At 41.7% G+C, this 21,233-nt stretch overlaps 2 protein-coding genes across 4 annotated transcripts in view; both read left to right on the forward strand.

Annotated features, from left to right (window-relative positions):
• Positions 1–353: 353 nt before the first annotated feature.
• Positions 354–2,309, forward strand: ARL4A (ARF like GTPase 4A). Its single transcript, XM_084508330.1, has 2 exons — positions 354–493; positions 595–2,309. Exon 2 carries the CDS (start codon positions 661–663, stop codon positions 1,261–1,263), a length of 603 nt encoding a protein of 200 aa, XP_084364456.1. The 5' UTR covers positions 354–493; positions 595–660; the 3' UTR covers positions 1,264–2,309.
• Positions 2,310–11,405: 9,096 nt separating this feature from the next.
• The window catches only part of LOC311431110 (uncharacterized protein), a 396,810-nt gene continuing 386,982 nt past the window's right edge, over positions 11,406–21,233 (forward strand). For 2 of the 3 annotated variants that reach the window (XR_014689243.1, XM_084508335.1), the window contains exon 1: positions 11,406–11,716. The gene's annotated coding sequence lies outside the window, so the exon portion shown is untranslated. The other variant, XR_014689244.1, reaches the window with a different exon arrangement.

The raw sequence follows: 21,233 nt of genomic DNA on the forward strand, positions 1-21,233 counted from the left end.
GGGGCGGCTGGCAACGCAACGGGCGGCCGGGGAAGGGCGTCGCAGCGCGGCCCCCCCCCCTTCAGTGCCGCGGTGCAGTGCGAGGAGCGTCCCGCGCGCTGTGAGGCGCCGCCGAGCCGCTCCCCAGCCGCGCCTAGAGGGGCGGGGCGCCGTCCAGAGTGACAGCCCCCGTGCCCAATGAGCGCGCGCGCGGCTCAAGTAGGGGCGTGGCTTCAGGGGCCGCAATCCCCCTTCCTCTTCGGCTGAAGGGGACAAAATGGCGTCCGCGATGAGTGGCAGAAGCTGTTGACCAATCGAAGAGGCGAAGCCCGCCTTCCTCCCCGCCCCCGCTGCGCGGCGGGACCAATGAGATGCGCGGGGCGGGGCGAGCGGGGCTAGGCGCAGGCTGGGCGCAGCCCGACCGCCAGAGGCGGTGGCGGCAGCGGGCGGTGCGGGTGGCATGGCGGCTGGCGCTGTGCTTATCTCCCCGCGCTGAGGGCGGCGGGGCCGAGCGGTAGGCGAGGGGCACGGCGGGGGTTGGAGGGCTTGGGGGACTTGAGGGGGGCCCTACAGGGCCGGGCGGGAGTCCAGCTAACGCCGCGTTTGTCGCCGCAGGCTCGGAGCGTAGCTGGGGGCCCCGGCGCTGGTGTGGGCAGGCTGCTGTCATCTCTTGGCCCGGCGATGGGGAATGGACTCTCGGACCAGACGCCGCTGCTGTCTAGCCTTCCGTCCTTCCAGTGCTTCCACATCGTCATCCTGGGGCTGGACTCCGCTGGAAAGACCACGGTGCTCTACCGGCTGCAGTTCAATGAGTTCGTCAACACCGTGCCCACCAAGGGATTTAACACGGAGAAAATCAAAGTGACGCTGGGCAACTCGAAGACGGTCACTTTCCACTTCTGGGATGTGGGCGGCCAGGAGAAACTGAGGCCGCTATGGAAGTCGTACACGAGGTGCACGGATGGCATCGTATTTGTGGTGGACTCTGTCGATGTCGAGAGAATGGAGGAGGCCAAAACGGAACTTCATAAAATCACTAGGATATCGGAAAATCAAGGAGTGCCTGTCCTTATAGTTGCTAACAAGCAGGACTTGAGGAACTCTCTCTCGCTTTCTGAAATCGAGAAGATGTTAGCGATGAGTGAGCTGAGTTCTTCAACCCCCTGGCATTTGCAGCCTACCTGTGCAATCATTGGAGATGGACTCAAAGAGGGACTGGAAAAACTATATGATATGATAATTAAGCGAAGGAAAATGTTGAGGCAGCAGAAAAAGAAGAGATGAGTTCTATTTTGTCCTTTCTCTATTAGAGTAGTTACATGGTCAAAATTTGACATGAGACAGCTTCCAAACCCAGGCCTGCTCGTTTGGATGCCGTTAAGCTTAGTTACGTTAAACAATCAGTTGCACAACCTTGCCTCGTGGAAGGCTGTGCAGTCATGGAACTTATTATTATTTTTTTTTAAATAGTCTCTTCTGAGTTTATGGCTCTGCATTATTTCAGAAGCCCGAATAGATGATGTAATACTATCAGGAAATGGATGGATGGGTGGGTATATGTGACATGGATGTCTAAATAGCCAAATAAAACGAGGGTTTTCTGCGTAGTGTTGTATTCATATGTTTGAGGGTGCCCTCTGCAAGCAATTTGCATTGAAGGTGTTCTGTGTTTTTAAACTTCTAATGCTCGTATGTGGAGTGTTTAGGTGAACATAATACAGCTTTAAAAACATGTATGAAGTTATTTCAAGAGGCTGTTCTTTATCTAGTTTGGGAATTTCTATGAAAGCTTGGCTACATGTGTATTTTTTTTTTTTAAATTTGGCACTTTTTGAAATTGAATCATGTTCAGTTCAAATACTTGAAACGTAAGTGCTGTGGATTTTTCAACTGATTCGAAAGAGTTTTTTTTGACAAGTAAAAAATGTAAACAACATGATGGAGCATGGAAAAGTGTTTTCCCAACATATAGCATGTTTTTGGTATGGAAGTTTTTTATTTTTATAGAAGTAGCCATTCATCCTTATACATGCACATTAAATCAGGTTTAAGCTATTACTCAAAATTAGTCATCTGTTTTTGAATGATGAATATTACGTCCTCATACTATCGAATTATAAATAAATTAATTGCAGTAAAAGAGCTATAAAGAACAATTTTGGCTGTTATGGTTCTAACCAATGCAGCATTGTTCGCTCTATTAGTGACTTTTTTGGCAATAAAACTGAAACCGTAATGAAGTAAAGATGGAGTTAAACTTAGCAGAGCACATCTTGTATCTCCCCTAAATGCCCCATTTTATTAAAGTGGTATTGCTATGTCACTTTCAACGTATGCTTTTTTTTTTTTATCGTGACTCTTAAAGTATTTTGTGGTTTGGAATGTAATAATGCTTTATACACTCAAAACGTTTGACACTGCTGGGAGGGGGGGAGTGGGGGAAGAAGATTTTCAAGATGGGCCTGTGTTCTGCTTTAATTATGCTTTAAGCTGTTCTTGTTTACAGAGTGTGCAAACAGTGTTAACTGGGCAGGATAGTGCTTGACAGAAAAGGGAGGGTAGTTTTTCTTACTGGTACAGAGCTTCAAGTGACTCTTTAGATAACTTGCTAGCAATTAAAAGGGCTAAAACAGAGCCTGGACTAACTTTAAGTAGGACTGACTTTAGTGGTGCTGTAAAAATTCATCAGAATGTTAGATTATCTTTAAACTTTCGTTGGAAATACTGAATTAAAAAAAAAAAAAAGGCAAAATATATATCCTCCTCTTACTCAACCAGCAAAGTAAATATGTTTTTCTTACCTGCTGCCATGTATCAGGAGGATGACAGCTACAAACCTGAATGTCAGTCAATGTAACTTAAATATGTTTAAAAAAAAAAATCAAACTTTTTAACCTGCAGCTGTTCATCCAAGAATTAACCAAAAATGCACTTTAGTGTCTTCAATAACTGAAATGACAGCTGTTTTTTTATGACATCTTGGTCCTTTTTGAATAAACTGAAGTAGCTTCCAGTGGAGCTTTTGTATGTTGGTTATATATGTACCTGCACTGGTGACATTGTAAGTCACTTACTCAAGTAATGTCTATATTTATAGAAATGTGGATGACTTCTTAAACCTCAATAAACAATTCAAAACAAGTCTGCAGAGAGAAGGTGTCTGACTTCTTGCACTGCAGTTGTACGTTCTCTTCAACCTCTGGGCGTGTATTGATTCTCATAAGGATAGAAATATTTCTGTTGAAAACAGAATAATTAGAAATGTGGTAAGGCTCATAAATGTACCAGTGTTATAAGTTGTAGGTATCTCATTAAAAACTTCAAGTCACAGAAGAAATACTGCAGTGACTTTTTTTTGAAGTGATGAGGTCCTGCATTTTTTGAGAAATCCTTGAAATAGGTGAACCTGTCTTGTGTTATGTGTAATATTTGGTAAATAATGTTGGGCATTTATCACATACACAGGTTGTACTGAATTTAGTATCTTCAGGCTCAAATATCTGATTACTGAGGAATTTGGGTGTACTTATAAGCCTTAAGTGAATTTCCTCAGATTTTATGGTAGGGAGTAGAATGGGGCAAGAGATATTAAACTTAGTTTTAGGCCTCTAACAAAGACAAGAAAAAAAAAAAAAAAAAAAAATTTAGAAACCTACAAATAAAAACTGCTAAATTTGAACCAGAATGCCCAAAATTCTCTTTCCAGAAGATGATATTTTCAGTTCTGTTCATGTAACTGGTGGCACATCAAAATGTAGGTTACTAACAGTCAATCCTGAGAAAGATGTTTGTGCTGCCTAGGCCTATGAATCTAGGGCATTACTGGTATCATCTGGCTAACGTTTTCCTTCCTATCATGTGCACAATACTGCTAGGTTAAGGAAGCTGATGTGACAGGCTGGCTCTTTGTACTCAGTAAACAAGCCGTAAAATACAAAGTAATGATTGCTTCATTTCAAGTATTCATTTGAACTACTACTGGGAATAGTTGGAAAGCCATCCCACTCCCAAAAGTCAACCATATTTTGTTCTGCGTATTAAACATGCCAGTGTTTAACTGGTGACAGTCTCCATTAACATGCATAAAAGCTTCAATGAATGGTTTTAAATACAAAGGCAGGACTGATCTGTCTTCCAGCACTGTTCTTTAGGGGAAGAAGTCAGAAGGTGGAGAGCAGTGTTTCTTGAATGACCTGGTTGTTGTATAAAGTTTAACTTGGAGTAGAAAACTTCAAGTGGGGAATGAGTTTCACATTCAAGCTATACCTGTATCTGTACTACAATTGTTTTGCTGGGGTATTACAATAACTCCTAAGTAATGTATTTGGTTGTAGCTGTACCTCCAAAACTGTTTAGCATTACTTTGTTCATAGCTGACAGCTTTGTCAAAATGGTGATTGCTAAAGAGCACTTGGTATCCCTTGCTGACTGTGTTTCTGCTGGCATAGCTCTGTCAGCCTGGGATTGCTCTCTTCCATCTGAAGAATAGATAAACCGGGCCTAAATTACTGGTATGTGTCAGAAAACCTTCAGAGGAGGTGGATAAACAGGTATAATTTTGTTACAATGATGGAGTTATTATGCAAATTTTTAAATAAATGTTGCCAAATTGGGCTTCAAATGATATTTTGTTCTTCAAGGTGCTGGCTAAGTTAAATTATCTGAAACTGCTTCTGCGTTAAGAAGGCATGGAATTGCATTTAGACTGGTGCAGCACTGTTAGAAACAAACCACACGTCCTTGTTACCTTATTGCTGCTGTTGTAGAATCACAGGTCGTTATGGCACTGCCTCAGCCGTTTATATGTATAAAATCATTTAAAGTTGACCAGGCTTCAGGGTCTGGTCTCTGTTCTCAAGCTGCGTAGCAGTGTATTAACTGCCAACCCTTTCAGCTGAAACTGTTGAGCTGAACTTGTGTTTACATTTGAAAAAAATGGATACTACTTTCCAGTAAGGCGGAGGTTGAAATCTTTCTCCCTCAGCCAGCCCACTGCTCTGTGGGCTGACTTGATGAGATACTCTCTGTGCCCCTGGGTCGCGCGGGACCTGCTGACCTCAGCTGGGGTGGTCACGGAGCTGGTGAGGAGCCGATAGCAGCCTGGTGGTGCTCAGGCTGACAAGCCCTTGTGGACGCCGCCACAAGCTGAAGGCAGCTATCTGTGTCTTGGATCCATTGTTTACAGATAGTGTGGCGTTAATTAGTGGCTGGCTGAAACTTTGTTGACAAGAGAGTGTGATTCTTGGTGTCTGAGAAGGACTTGGATACTGCATTGATACTATAAAGAAAGAATTCGTAAGGGAGAGTGTGGAAAATGCAGGCAGCCCGGATATTCCATATATAGGGCATCAGCTCTAGCGTGCAGTCTGAGTTCAGATTGGTGTGCATGAAGTTTAATACATCTGCTCATAACATTATGTTCCTTTGGCTTGAGAGAGAAATCTAGGAATGACTGGGTGCTTTTTGTATCATTATTGTCATTTCTCTGTCGTGTGACTCATCTTCTGAGAGGGTCACAGCCTACAGCTGTGCTCTGGTAACCAACAGCCTCATGTCTTTGAGCCAAAACCACTTCTGTTGCTGCAGGAAGGGATATCTGTGGAGCTGTGAACAGGCAGAGTCTCCTTCATGTTTAGTCTGCGGGATGAGGAAAGCTTTTTTTTTTTTTTGATTCCTGACTGACCTATGTTTGTGAAGGCTTGTCCCTCTCACAAGGCTTTGCCGGTGGTGGTTATTTTTAGGAGCAGTACAATACTGCAGAACTATGTGGATGAACCATGTGTGTTTTGAAACTGAAGGGAAATACGCAGCCCAGCTTCACAGCGGGGTGATGCATGGGGTTGCCAAATGGCCTCTTGCAGTGATCCCACCTAGCTGAAAAGAAAATCAAGGTGTAATACACAGCTGCTAGCTTGCCCTTCTTTAAAGTGCTAGGTGATCTTAAATCAGCTGTAATGAAGTAAAACTGCAGTTTCAAAGAACTAACTGAAATAATAAAGAAAAAAAAAGGGAGGGGGGGAGGGGAAGTATCCCAGCAGCAAATTAGACTGGACAATCCTACCTCTCAGCTCCTGTGTCACTGCCCCTTGCTGTGACTGATCCGAGGCACTGCCTGCTCACTGCTCAGCCAAGCTGAGAGCACATTTGCTCACTTTTCGTATGCTGAATTTATACCAGGCCAAGCCCAAAATCTAAGAAGAAAACCTAGGCAGGGAGGCCAGACAATGCTTCCAGACTACGTACCTGCTTGTAAACAGCTCAGGAAGGTAAAAGAAGTTAATCCCTGAGCATCCAAGATTACCCCTTCTTAGTTCCAGCTATATTTACACAGCTGCTCCTCCAGACTAAAGAGTTAGAGATGATTAAATACTGAAAGTCTGGAAAAGAAAGGAGAAGGATGGGTACAATTGTTGGCTGCGGGAGTGTGCAGGGAGAGAGGATCTGAAACTGCTGGACTTCACTAGCTGTTCAAGACTTTGAGCCCTAAGGGAAATAGATACACTTCTAGGCTGCTTAATTGGCTTCAAATCTTCACTCTTATGTGCTGTAGTTTTCCTATTGCTGAAATGAAACAATACCTCATTTAAGAAAGCCACCTAATCGCCGCATTCATCTCTGGTCACGCTGACCCAGAGGAAGGCCCGCGGGGTGTCGAGCCGGCAGGCAGCCGGGGAGGCCAGGCTGGCTGGCACAGTGGCTGCCCTGTCTCAAGGACAAGCAGAAGTCCAGGTCAGGCGAGGTAAGGGTGTAAAGGCTGGTTGTACCTCAGCCACCACACGTGGTCCAGAGCTACCCCTAACTCTGCAATCTTGGCGCTTATCTTCTGTTATCGCTTTATGAATGATTAATTCGTTCGTAAGAATAATTTCCTTAAGAGTGTAGCATTTCCATCCGTTGCTGCATCAACGTCATTGTCCTAAAAGCTTTGGTAGGCTTTGTTGTTGGAACATCTCTGAGTTGGGTGTCATAAGGACTGGTTTGTGAGTCAAAATGGTTGGGAAAGAGTGTTCACCTCTGCTGTGGTGACTTGTTTACCTAAACAGGGTCTTTTAGTAAAGCTGGCCTAATGTGGAGGAAGACACTACAACAGAAGGAAATTTTCTAAAAATATCCTCATTTCTAAAATTAACTGAACCCTGCTGGCCTTCTTACTGCTGGATGCTGTGGAACGCATGGGCTACTAGTGCTCTTTTGACACTGGTTTCATGATGATCTCTAAGGTGCCTTCAGCAGTTTTCAGACCACCAGCATAAGGTCTCCACTGTTTTAAATGGTAATACTGAACTTACATATCCATGATGTACATTTTTATCTGTCCCTCTGAGGTGTTACTGTGGGTCAATCTGGATTCTCAAAGAAAATGTTGATTCTCTGTGAAACATGGATTAATGTAACAATGTCTCTGCAAACACAATTTGTTCCTGCTATATCCCAAGTGGCATAAGTAAAATGGTAATCTGTGGACTATTAGTTGCACTGTTTCCATTGAACTTCATCTAATGAGTTTCTATTTGAATCAGGGATATATGTTTCATTTTTCCTGATTATACTGCATTTGATATAGGAGCTGAATTGTGCTAACCTTGGGACTACTAGCCTCCCTCATTTTAATTAGCTTAGAAAATTGACTTCTACATTTAAAGCCACTGTAATTCAGCTGTAATCACTCATGTTAGGCTGGTGATAAATGGGACTCTCAGCCTGTGCCCACACTGATGCTTTTTGACAGATCTCCTATTGCTGCATCAATGTACTTCCCTCACTTCGTGCTGTAGTAGGACTTGTAGGAACACCAGTATGGTTCAGCAACTGCATTTCTACCACTCTCTTGTGTAATTCACTTATGTACGGTGTTTGCCTATGTGTCTTGCTCTTGCTGTAACCAGGATAGAGGATGCTTGAGAAGATTCTGTACAAAGACTCAGCTGTGTCCTGCAGTTTTAAAAGACACACTTCAGCCTGTGTCATTTATTTGTAAAGCCCTGGAGTGAATGCTGGAAGCTGGAGGTCAAGGCTGAAGATAGGTGCCTCCAGCCCAGCCATTGATAGCTCTGGTCATTTTATCCCTGAACTCTCGTTACCTGCATTCAGAGCAAGGATCTTGTAGTTGCTTTCACATTTAGATTCATTCTTAAAACTGCTGTGAGTTACTCAGATATTACAGAGACAGCATAATGGAAAGGAATAGACAGAGTGTAAGAGTAATTTTGATTCTGGATTGGCTTGTAACTTTTATTTGTGCTCAGAAGCCAAGCGTCAGGCCATCATACCATTTCAAAAGTAATATGTTTGTTTGAGAGTTTAAAAACACAAGTTCAACATATCGTGTTATGTTTAACTCCATGAGCTGCAGCTTCACAGAAAACAAAAATATTACTATAGCTGTAAATAATAATTCATATCATATTATTCAGTAAATAAATATTCATAAAGCAAATCATCCATATCTGATTTTTGTTTGCACTTAACCATAGCTATTAAGCAAATGTAGCCAGAATTATTTAATTTTATATTTGAATTAAATTGGGGTGAATATACAGTCTTCCAGATTGGGCACATGAAGTTTTCAAGTTAAAGTAATTTGCAAAGATCTTGAGTTGAAATAATATATTATCTTAAAATAAGCCTTAATTTGGAGTGGTCAGTAACATAAATGGCTGGTAATTCCTTTGAAAATATAGGTTTATTTTACATGGTATGGTGAGAAATGTATTTTGCAGTGATTACAGACCTTGGGATTCAGAGGGTCTCCTGTTCTCTCTGCCTCTCTTGGCTGTAATGAATCAGTCTGCACAGGATGTGGCTGCTAGCAGATGATAATGCAAAGTGAAGGGCTGGGCCATGAAAAGCCCCAGGGTGGCTCAGCATGGTGCTGAGTTCTCACGAAGAGCTGATTGCTTTCCAAAAATAAGAACAGGAACTAGGGCAGATAATCCATGTAAAATGCACTTTCCACCCTTACACATTCACAACAATTTATTATTTTCAGCATTATGGAGCGTTACATGTTGATTACATACATAATATATCTAGGCACACACACCTACACACATTTCTACGTGTACTCTTGCAAGCCCTGTTTGCAAGAGTTTTTTTAGGATCCTGTTTTGTGGGTGTATTTCTAGAACATGTAAATAGATTTATGTTTTCACATCATTTAAACTCAAATGTGATTGCAAACAAGAAATGTGATTGACAGCACTAGAAATATGGTGGCTTGATTTTTTTTTTTTTTTGCTCTGTTTTAAATCCTTCATTTTATTAGCACAAGGTAATCTGGGCTGTTCACACCATGTATGAACCATGCTGTTGTGGTGGCATTACCATTGCTCAGAGTTCAGGTTGTGTCAGCACTGGTTTTATAAACATAAATCCGTATTTCAGAAGCTTAATAATCTAATAAGCCTTGAAATTTCACACTTGTCTGAAACTTGGCACAGAGTATTAACTTTGCCTTTTACCACATTAAATAAAAATATATATTAGAGGGGAATGTAAATAAATGAAAAATAGGCTTATTGTGTTTGCTGCCTTTTCTCTCTCAGTGTTAATTTTGTTTATTGAAATGAAATGGAGTGAACTCACAGTTCTAAGTGGAAACCTTTGAAATTTTTTTCTTAAGTCAAAAATTGCAGTCATTAGTGTTTGCAAATCAGACCTACACATCACACAAGCCTGCAGATCTCACATACAGTGACTGAAGCTCCCTCATCTGCGTCAGCACAGCAATTCATATGAAGTAACAGCTGCAGGACTGACTGGGCATACACAGAGAACAGAAGCATGGACATGTCTTCCTTTGTTGCTTTAATATATAATTTCAAGTCCTGTGATTACCTAAGTACATTTTCTAAACAGTGATGATGTGTAAAGTTAATCAAATGCTGTGCTTCCTCTGTCTTGTGGAAAAGCCCATTTTCAGAAAATTTCCAAGTTTTTTTTTTTGTGTGTGTATGTTTTGTTGTTGTTTATTTTATTTTATTTTTTTTAAATAAATGTTTGAAAAAAGCTCTAGTGTAAGCCTTGATTTTTGCCTACCCCATCTAGATAACCCATAGATTATAGCGAGGGTCACTAACGGTAGAGCTTGCTTGTGCACTTTTTATAGAGAAAAGCATTTTCTTTTCTTAAAGGTAGCAGTAACACAGGGATCCCGTATTAATAATTGCTTTAGTCTGACCTATATCACTTTTTCCTTGTGCATTCACTTAAGCCTCTGCACAGGGTGCATATAATCTGACAGAATCTGCAATATTTTATTTTTTTTTGCATTCGTTGTAGCTGTACATATGTGCCTGCACAAAGCAGCTCTTGCACATCCTTACCAAGGAAGGCTGATCTGCTCTGAAGACTAGACATGCTCTTCACTCTTACTATACCCAGCCCATTTTGAAAAGTACACAAAACCCAAATCCTCCCTCCCATCATATATATACATTATTTTTTTTTTTTCCTCCATCCCTTTCAAATACCTACTCCCACTTTCAGTGGGAAGGCAGTAGTTATATATTTTCTTTTGGAAAATCCATACTTATTTCAAGCACTTTGAGGCAAGTTTAGGGTACTTTTATACTCCACTTACCTTGCTATTTACTTCCCTAAGGAGAGCTTTCCACATACCAAATGGTCTCCCAGAAAGAGTGCTGGGAATTTTCAGTGTAACACAGACACAACAATCAGGATTCATTTAACTAACATCTAAAAATTAGCTATTTAAGCCTGATTTAGGCATCTTTAGATATTTTCACTGCCTATAGAAAGAAAGATGTTTGACTACAGCATGTTTTATCCTAGTTCAGGAGTGGGATCAAAGGCAGATCAAATAAATTCTCTTATGGCTCTATCTGCCCTACAGAAGGCATAAACTGATTAACTCAAATATAGACACCTGCCTTTGACACATCTATATTTATATCCTAAATGATAGCCACTAATACATGCCAGCTACCTTGTTAGAAAATGCAGGTGTCTGCCATCTGAAATCTGTGTCAATCTACAGCAGCTAAGAGCCCGTTGTGGTCCTTCTTAGCAAATTGACCACGGTGCTTCTGGGTGCTGTAAAATCATCATACTGTTCATAGAAAGAAAACATAAGGACTGATATAATAGTATATTTTAAGAAAAAGTGAAGTGGCAGCTTTTATTTGCAGTGCACACTGCATTTCATAGTCTGAAAATTCTCACTAGAAAAAACAGAAAACCAAATTACTTCTTATGGTGTTTTATGGCTCAGTCAAGCCACTTTTGTACGTAAAGGTAGCTTTTTCATTGCATTCAGTGGTATAAGATAAGGCTGTAGAATTGTGCGACAAACCTGCCAGCTATAAAAGCTTTTAGATAATAAACTTTTTGATTATTTTTTTTTAATGTAAGTAAATCCCCACCTACTAGCTGTTACTGCAATTGAGTCTAGCAACACCTGTGCCTGCTTCCACAGGTGCTGGGGGTTGCAATCGCTTTGAGTGATTATTGAAAGGCTATGAGCAATCGTACTCACAGTGTTTGAGGATGAAAGGAGTTTGCTGAAAGAAAGTTCCCAAGATACTATTTAGGGGTGATCCAAGAAGAGAAACAAGATGTGAGTAAGAAGCAATGTGAGCAGAAGAATTGTAAACAGGCTGGTGGCTTCTAGTTCTCTTTCTGTCTTTGAGTGAGGAACTGATAGTATTTAAGATATCCCTAACTCATGAGAGGGTATGAGAAGAGGTCTTTCCTGTCTCCTCATATTGCAAAAATGGTAAGGACTTAAAGCTTTCTTAAATATCTTTAGCTAAGCTTTGGTTGAAGGAATTGAAAGTCGTTATGGACAATACTCTGACATTGCATGTTGCTGATTTCCTTAGGAAACCAAACTAAAATGCTGGGAGGAGTACTAGAGGAAGGAAGTGGCCTAGAAAGCAAAGGCCTAAGGGTATAGCTCTGGGTTTTGGTGTTTCTGTGAATGAGCTGGTCAGGAATGTTGTGCGCTTCTGTAGTCCTGGGAAAAGCATTAGACTTCAGTTTGTTAAGGTATTTGCTTCTTAAGAAGAAAGTGTGTTGAATTACTGAGTGATCTGCATTCCCTAAATCACCATACTCTCCTGTGAAAACAAAGTAAGTGTATGCCTCCTGAAGGTTTTTTCTGTGATATGAGACCAGCTGCTATGAGTTCGTATCAGTTATCTGTGGTGAGATGATAACTGTATGTATAACCTAAAGCAGATATCATCTACTTCCCTAAACAACCTGTTGACTCTGTTGTATGGATTAGACACTGATTATAAAGACCTATAGGCTGGAACTGAGACTTGCTGAAAAGTCATGTTGTGCCTAGCAGCTTGCTTTCTTTCTTCTGTTGCAGCAGATATGTATAGGAAGTGTTAACCATTGTTTCTCAGGCCTGTGACAGTGGATTCATAAAATATAACATAGTACAGCCATTTAGTAGTACTGGATTTGCTGGCTATCTTAGGCAGAGATGTTACAAGTTTTCTTGTTTCTGTGATAGAAACTTGGTGACTGCTTGCTTTGCTTTTTATATACATAATAATGTTGGTCACTAGGCTATTGTTATATTTCTTGAGCATGCTGTGGTTATTATTATGAAGTATACAGATGTGTGAACAAAGACTTTAAATGTGTGATCTGCTAGAAAGCACAACCATGTTTAGAAGCTGTTCTCAAAAAGAAAAAACAAACATGTTTATAAACACTAGTTGGTAAGTGATGAGTCCTATTTAATTATAGGAACTTTTTATCTGTTTACTGGGTCCTAGTGACTGCCCTCTAATAAACTAATATCAATAAACATGTGACTTCTAGTTTTGTTTGTAAATAATGATAATGCATAGGGTGGTGCACGCGTGTCATTTCTCACACAAGGAGAGCTACAGAGGTAAGTCATCTATCAGCCTCTTCAGCTCGGTGGCTTTCTGCAGTGCCCCTGGACCAAGGCTGGTGCACCAGATTCAGGAGAGCTCTTCATACTCAATGTGCTTAGTCTGCCATGCTGTTGGGCTGCTCTTGTGCAGCGAAGGGCTGTGTGCTGTGGCCTAGAACCCCCTTTTGACAAACACGAGTAGCTGGAGACTGGCTTCCTAGCTCAAAAAAAAAAAAAAAAAAATCAGGTCTCCATGCAATCAAAGGATCTTACAGTGCCAATAGCAGCTTACGGCAAATAGGGATCTAATAGCTGCATTTCTCCACCTCTGTCCCTGAAGCTGTGGTCTTGGGCTCTAGTGGGTTTACATCAGTGTACTGTACAGTGATTACTAAAAGCTTTCTTTGAATCCTCCTGTATTCCAATAGTCTGAATACTGTCTTTCACAGTCTTAAATGTGGAAAACACTGGGGGTATTGCAATAACCTTACTAATTCTTGGTAAGGAATGTAAAACCTGGGTACCTCAACTAACATTTTTACCAGGAAGCTAACAACTAATTTGCTACTGCACTTGGAAAGCCATTTGCTGCATTTCTTTGGACAGTCATTATCGGCACTTAGAGCTAGCCCCTATCTCCAGAGGTAGGAGCTGTCAGTGTTGCTGTCTCTGGGCCTGAGGAGAAATGTCATCCACATCACCCTCTTCTATCTGACCAGCCAGGGGCCATGTCTGACCTCTGAGGGCTTGGCAGGGTCACACTTCTGGTAAAACCTCTCCTGGGGAAAGAGATTCAAGTGCCTTTGACACGGGTTATTGAATAATGGGGAGAGAAGACCGCCACTGTACTCAAAGACCTGGTGGCAGGGGTGGTGGTGATCACTGCCACTGACAGGTGCTGATGCTCTGCTTTCTGTGCACCCCAGTGCTCAGATTCAGTTTGTGACAGTTTTGTGAAATAATCTCTTGCTGAACTGCATGTGGAAAAAGCAATGTGTCTCCTTCTCCTATTTAGGTATTTTCGCTGGTGACTCTCAGGCTGCTAGGTGCTTGGGGATGCTCTCAGTTACAGACAGGCATGTGCTTTCCTCCAGAGAAAAAAGTGTGGAACAGTGACAATGGGTCCATCAGGAAGCTCCCCAGGGTCTGGGGGCTGGAGGTGCAGCTCTGTCTCAGGGCGTCCCAGTGCTGCCAGTGTCAGCAGGCTCTCCTGCCTTCCACTTCTCCCCAGCAACGCTCGAGGTGTACTGGTCAGTCCTATCCCAATGTACCTGGTGTTCAGCTATAGTGCACAGTCCCACAGAACTGTAGCTTGATGAGGTGGCCATGTAGTTCAAAGTCCTCTGCTTCTGCAGAGCAGTCATGCCTCAGGAGGGAGTGGTGGGAGAGCCCTGACCGTGTACTCTGCCCTCAGCAGTACTATCTTGAGCATGGTGACTGTGAGGGGCTGCAACAAGCTGGGGACAGGGCAGATATCTGTGTAATGCTTCTGCCCAGCCTGGGTAGGCATAGCTGGGGACCTGCTCTCAGCAGTATTTGCTCTAGACATGTTTGGAAGTTGTTCTAGACCTAGGAAGTGTTCAAATGGTGACACAGGTGGGGCCCAGCTTGCTTGAGCTTTTATTTTTGAATAATCAGTGGATGCCAAAACATTTCCTTTGAAAGTACTAGGATGAGCCGCCTTTAACCGGTAGGTCCTGTTGCAGCCCATGGCTTCCATGTTGAGTTTTATAGGCTTTAATGTTTAAAACTTGTTTTAAACCTTAGGACAGCTTCCTGGACAGTGAAAAATGTAACAAGGGTTTTCACCCTCCAGTGTCATTAGACATCAATATATTATGCCTGAATTTCTGGGGTACCAGGAAGTGTCAGGTCAATTATAAATGGTGACTCTGAGTTGGAAAGCATCTGGTGTTACATGCTCCCCTCTTCCTCCCACCCCAATCAACTTGCAAGGACAGAAGGATGGGAAATCTTGATCCTCCTGAAGGCTGGCAAATGGAACCTTGAGGCCTCGTGGTACCTGAGGACAAGAAACAGTTGCTTCTAGAGTGATGTTGTACACTGACAGCTCCTCATGTCATATAGGTCAACTCAGTTTTCACCTAGAGAATTTGGGGTGTGTAGGAGAGCTCATGATGACATAGGTATATGTCACTCTTACTTCCAGTTTCATTATGTGTGTGAACTGTATGTTTGAAAGGAGACATTATTGACTTGACTCAAATGGTGTGTGTTTTCCTTTTAGGAGAACGTGAGTTGTAGCTTCTGTTGGGATATAAATAAAGCCTATAAAGGCTTTATAAGGGCTGGGTTGGCTATTGTCATTCTCTTTGACTATTAGATTAGCAATTAGGTTACTTAATAACATCAAATAACATCAGGGAGGAGGATGCAATTGGTTTGTCCCAGCATAACATCCTTGCCCTTTCCTCCACTCTCCTGCTGGCTGGGCCCCCTGCTGGGCAAGGGGGTTTCAGTGGGTGCCTCATGGGCTGGGATGTGTTTGTGTACAAATAAATGGTGGTAAGGGTGCCACTTACTGCAAGTGAATATGCATGAATTGTTTGGATGCCCTCCCATAGCATGAGGAGGTGCCCTGGCACCTGTTGTTTTGTTGGTCACCTCTAACCCATGGGAGCTGTGACTCATTGCTTAGACCTCTACAGCTCTGGTGACTATCTAAGATGGAGCTTATGCGGGGAGCTCCCTCTTTCATGGTAAACCATTGTCTCACTTCCTGCATGTGGATTTGTTAGGGCTTAAAGGGGTGTGTGTGCACTTAAGGAAGTTTCAGCCTCTTCTTTACTCCCTTATAAATTAACGCTGTGTTGTGACAGCTCTGGGAGCTTGGGCTGTCCCTGATGGATGCTACGTGTTCCCTGACCTCTCTGGTAGTGTTGCCGGTCCAGGGGAACTGCCTACAGCACACAGCATCTTTTCTCCCATCATCAACAACCTTTGACGTGGGACTTGTTCCCTTGCATCTCATGATGCTGGGAGGTGTCTCATCGTTCTTTTTGCCATGCTTGCCTCAGACCTGAAAGCTGCAAAAACAGTAGTAATTTATTAATTCTTTATTATAACAACAATCACAACTTGTATTTGTGCATGCTTCCCCTCAACTTTTGTCCAGTCCTCTTGTATATCTGTTCAGGCAAAAATAGATAATGCAGCAGAATGTCATACTCTATCTAATGTGAAAAGTCTTAGCTGGAGGATGTGATCTGGCTTTAAATCTGTCCAATTTTACTCTATTTTTTTCTGGGGGAGGGGTAGTGAAATGACCAAATAAAATCTTGACATGACTGAAAACAAGCCTGATGAGAATAGAATTGTACCAGTTTTTATTGTATTTTATCCTAATTGCTCATCTTATAATATACAGGCAAACATCTTACAGCTTAACTGAGCTATGTTCTACACAGTCTGCTATTGTATTAGGTAATTGATTTACAAAGTGTGACAGAAAAACAATAATTTATCTTCAATAAATTGATTAATAGATGCCATGATCTTGTTATTTGCACATGTAATGTGTAAGCATATCAATAGGATGTTTCTCTATGCACATCACTATAAAGTATTGAACTTACGATAGCATAACACATAGTATATATGAACATCTCTTTATATGAGGAAATTACAAAACTTTGTGAAGCACTGCTACTTTCTTCAAAGCACTTATCTTCCTAAAGCAAAACCTATTAATAGTAGTAGAACACAGACTGATGTAAATGGAATTTCTAGAAACATTCCTGTTGCTAGCTATTACATTTGGATTTATCATGAATTCTTGGTGGGTACTCAGCCCACACTCGGACACTAAAATGATACAGTACCCTCTTTAGGGTTTAGAGACTGCTAAGCTAGACTTCAGATTAGTGGGAGGACCTTGAGGAAAAGCAGGGATAGCTGGAGGAAAGAACGAAGGCCACACTTGCGTAGTTACAGTTTACGTCACTTCGTTAAGTAAACAGGGTGGTTCTGCTAGGCTTTCTGACTTTGTAGTTGTAAAGATACGTGCTTCTTGTGTCATGCCAAACCATCCCACTGATAGAGAAGTTAGCTTGTTCTCCTACCTGTCATCTTGCCAAAAAACAATGTGTAGATTATGATGTGGGGATAAGATCAAATATAAGGGATCAGTATTGCCTTTGGGGATATTTCCCTCCTTCCTTCTCGTGGGAGATTTGCCTGCTTGTTGTCCCCAGCTGTTAGTCTTAGTTACATTCAATCTTGTAGTATTTTATACCCCTGTCCTTTTTGTAATCTATTCTGCAATAATCATTCCTTGGTGGGGAATATTAAAAAGGCAGATTGAACAAGGATGTACTTCTGTTTCTTATGTGCCAAGATTATTGCTTCCATCTTTGAAACTCTGCCTGGCAAAACACTGATGCAGAATGACATCTTGGCATTGCTGTTACACATACCAGTGTTGTAGACTTGATCACAACAGAATAAGTGTTTATGCTGGTATAATTATACTGGTGAGGTAAGTGAAGTTAGAGCATTATACCACAACAAATGCTTTTGCTTATATCTGCAAGTTGCAGATAAGGAAGAAACTTCCAGTTTAACTAGTCTATCTTGGGTATGTCTGTAATCTTACTGGGTTTTTCTCACCATGCCTGATCTGAATCTGATCATATAAACTAATGGTGATAAACAGTTATAAAAGATTAATTTCAAAGGAAAGATTGTCACTTCTGCTCAAAATAAATCTAATTTGGAAATCTTTTCCTTCTACAGCTTGTGTAGGTGTGTGGGACCAGTGGTGCATCTGTTAGCATGGCTACAGCATCTTGTGTACACGGAGAAGTTCTTGTCACTACCTAAGAAGTTAGCTCTTTCCTTTCCAACATCCTTAACCTGTCATGTGCCGTGATACATGTACCTATAGAGACTTAGTATTCTGAGCTGTCACTATCTAGGTGTTACTGCTCCATTGCGGCTGCTTGCCTCTCTGGCTGTATGTGGTAGACTTGAGGCTTGTGTCCAAGCCTCCTTTGTTGACCACTGGAATGCTTTTGGGATGGCTGTGACACACTTGGCAGAAGAGGATGGTCACCTCCCCCTTACAAACATGCCAGGGCACAGTGCAGGCCAAGTCCTTCCAGCAACATCAAACGACTGTCTGGGGCAGCTATAATTATACATATAGAGAGGCCAAGTACTGCATATTTCAAGGGCAAGTGGGGCCAGAAGGAAGTCTGAATGACTAGGTAATGCAGCTGGACTTTAGGAAACCTGTGGGCTCAATGCTGTTCCTCAGTTGGTACACTTAAAGTAGTTAACTTTAAAGTTTTCTCTGGGCAAATAAGCATATTGTCTCTTTGCTTAACTTTAAATACATTCTGAGGTGGTTCTTCTCTTCTGTACATCTCCAATCCAATAGACTCTGGACTGATGCCTTGAACTCCTACCTGCTCTGCCTGACATATGACTACTAATAGTGTCCAGGACTGTTTGCATGTCCAGATTTAGTTAAGGAAATGATTCTATAGCAGCTTAGCTGGCTAAACCTGACAGCCAGATTATATGCATCAGCATTGCTTGCTTAATGAAACCAGAGTTACTGAAATATCAGTCACACTGTCTGCTGCCACCTCAGCTAATATGACTGCTTCTTGGATGTGATCTGAGTGCTTTGCTCCAACACTTGCCTGAAAGTCAGCATCTTTTTTTTTTTCTCAGCTCTGATGAGGAACAAGTATGTACTACTGTTACTACAGTAACACAGTAATTGAACGTTCTAGTAAGAACATGTTTTATATTAAAAGCCATATTTATCTCATTGTGAACAGTCTTAATTTAGCTATAACCCTTTAAAACTGAAGCTTAATTCTATTGCACTGGGAGATGCTTTCTTGCAACACTCTTGGTCATATTATGAACACATCGCGTATGTGTAGAGGAGCTGTTCAAAGAATCACTTCTAAAAATGAACTAGTTGTCTGAAATACCTACATAGAGCTAAGCAATAAAAGCTATTAAACTGATTGTCATCTTTCTCTTGTTCGGGGGAAACAAAGAATAAACTGAAGAAGACAAAACTTATGTTCTGTGCCTGACTCAATATGTGCAGCCCAAAGTAAAACTTGTCTCATACACATATGTTTGGATCAAGCCTTGATTTTTAAGCAAGAGCGGGGAAGTGGGTAGGAAAGGATGGGAGATGGTCCACTGATTTCAGTGGGTGCTGACTCAGAATCTTGTTCCCTCAGCAGAAAGAATCTGGTCCTCCTTAGCTTATGTGAGAGTCTGTCTTCTTCCTTTCCACTAGTACAAAGTGTCTGCGGCCTGCTACAGTCTGAGCAGAAATAAGGAATCCCACTAAAGCTTGTGGCCTATCAGCTTGTTATGTTATTGCTGCCTATCACTCATGGTGCTTTAGGCTATTAACCAAACTTGTTGAGTACTGGGAACACTATTAAGCAGCCATAGTTGACACTGATGGTGACAGTTAAGCCACAGGACCCTCAGGTTAGTGAAAGCTAAGACTAGCTTTTCTTGCAAGGATTTTGACTTTGAAATCTCTTGTCCCTGTTGGCCACTGACTCAATTGCTTAATTCTTCCAAGTTAGCTCTTTGTTTTGAGATGGTAGTTGTTCATTTCATTTTTCTTTACCAGTTCAATTGCTCTTACTGTATAAGGAAGAATGACTGAAGCACTGAAGAAAGTATGTTAGAACTTGTAGTGGAAACAGCATACTATGGCTGTGAAATTTGCTATTTAACTGGCCTGATTTGTGCAGTAATCACAGAATCACAGAATCACAGAATTTTCTAGGTTGGAAGAGACCTCAAGGTCATCGAGTCCAACCTCCAACCTAACGCTAACAGCCCTCCACTAAACCATATCCCTAAGCTCTACATCTAAGCGTCTTTTGAAGACTTCCAGGGATGGTGACTCCACCACTTCCCTGGGCAGCCTGTTCCAATGCCTCACAACCCTTTCTGTAAAGAAGTTCTTCCTAACATCTAACCTAAAACTCCCCTGGGTCAACTTAAGCCCATTCCCCCTCGTCCTGTCACCAGGGATGTCCTGGGTTGTAATCACAGTGTTTTTACAAAGGGCTGTACAAGCATGGACCAAAATGTCTATGCTCAGCCTTGGAATCTAAATGAGATGAATAGGAAGGAGAAGAATATAGGACCATAGAATGGCTTGAATAGGGAAGGTCACCTGGTTCCAAACCCCTGCCAGTGGATGCTACCCACTAGATCAGGTTGCCCAGGGCCTTGTCCAACTTGGTCTTGAACACCTCCAGGGATGGGGCATGCACAGCTTCTCTGGGCAGCGTGTTCCAGTGCCTCACCACCTAGGATGAAGGAAAGTAGAAGGGAGATTAAGAAAATGGTGGCCGACCTTGTGTAAGGCCAGCATCCTTCAGAACAGTGAAGCAGCTGTAGTTTACTGGTAGTGATAATAAAAAAAAAAACCGTCTACATTCTGAGGTTTCTTACTGTTCTCATCTAAATTAGGTGCACTCCAATGGGCATACTTTTTTTCTTGTATTAAATTAAAGATTTTTTTTAAGCATAGGCTTTTAAATGCATTGGAGAATCATGCTGAAGCTTCTTTATTCGCTGTCCCTTAGAGATTGGAGTGGGTAAGACAATTTCAGGGAATGTAGCAGAAGAAAGTAGAGGGCAAACTATTCCATTGATCAGTAGCATTAGTATACAGCTAGCTTTGGAAAGAGGTGTTAGTAGACAGTGAAAATTCACGGAGGTGCAATGGTTCCCCTCTGTCCCCTGAGAAATGATTTATCAGCAACTTAAAATAACACCTGCCTTATGCCACAGCAACTTGGTAGTAGCGATACTGTGGGAAGACTGTTACAGGTGAAGAGACCTGTGGTGTGTTTTTTTTTTTTGTCCTAGGCACCAAAGAATTGTTTGAAAGCAGAACAACTCTTTCCTGCTCCACTAGGCTTCTTAGTTGAGGATTCTTTTGACTGACCAACTTGCATGTAAAAGGTTCTGAGACCATCTTGAGGTGATCTTATTGAAAAGGTGGGGAAAGAAGGCTCTTGCATTGCTTGCTCTTATTGTTTGCAAAGGTAAGTATTTCCTGCAAAACTGACTCAACAGAGCAGCTAGAGTCTGTCCATCCAGATATCTGTAATGCAGGAAAGCTAAAAGTTCAAGATGTTCTGTAGTGAGCATAGTTTAAAAAGTAAACTTGGCAGAGTATAATCTCTTGTGCCTGTTTGTAGGTTCTGCTCAGAATCTTCAAGATTGGAATTTTCCATCATAAAAACAAATTGAAAGTAGAGGGAAATGGGTGCCTCTTAAAATCTTACTGCAAGTTACATCTTTCTGACTTTAGGTAAAAGATACCTTACATGTGGTTGTATTTTAATATCATCTTCCCTGGACAAGA

Source organism: Aythya ferina, assembly GCF_964211825.1.
Source record: "Aythya ferina genome assembly, chromosome: 2".
Taxonomy (NCBI): domain Eukaryota; kingdom Metazoa; phylum Chordata; class Aves; order Anseriformes; family Anatidae; genus Aythya; species Aythya ferina.

What these genes read in the sequence shown, in the direction of transcription:
- ARL4A (XM_084508330.1), top strand. Translation starts at nt 661, where the DNA reads ATGGGGAATGGACTCTCGGACCAGACGCCGCTGCTGTCTAGCCTTCCG.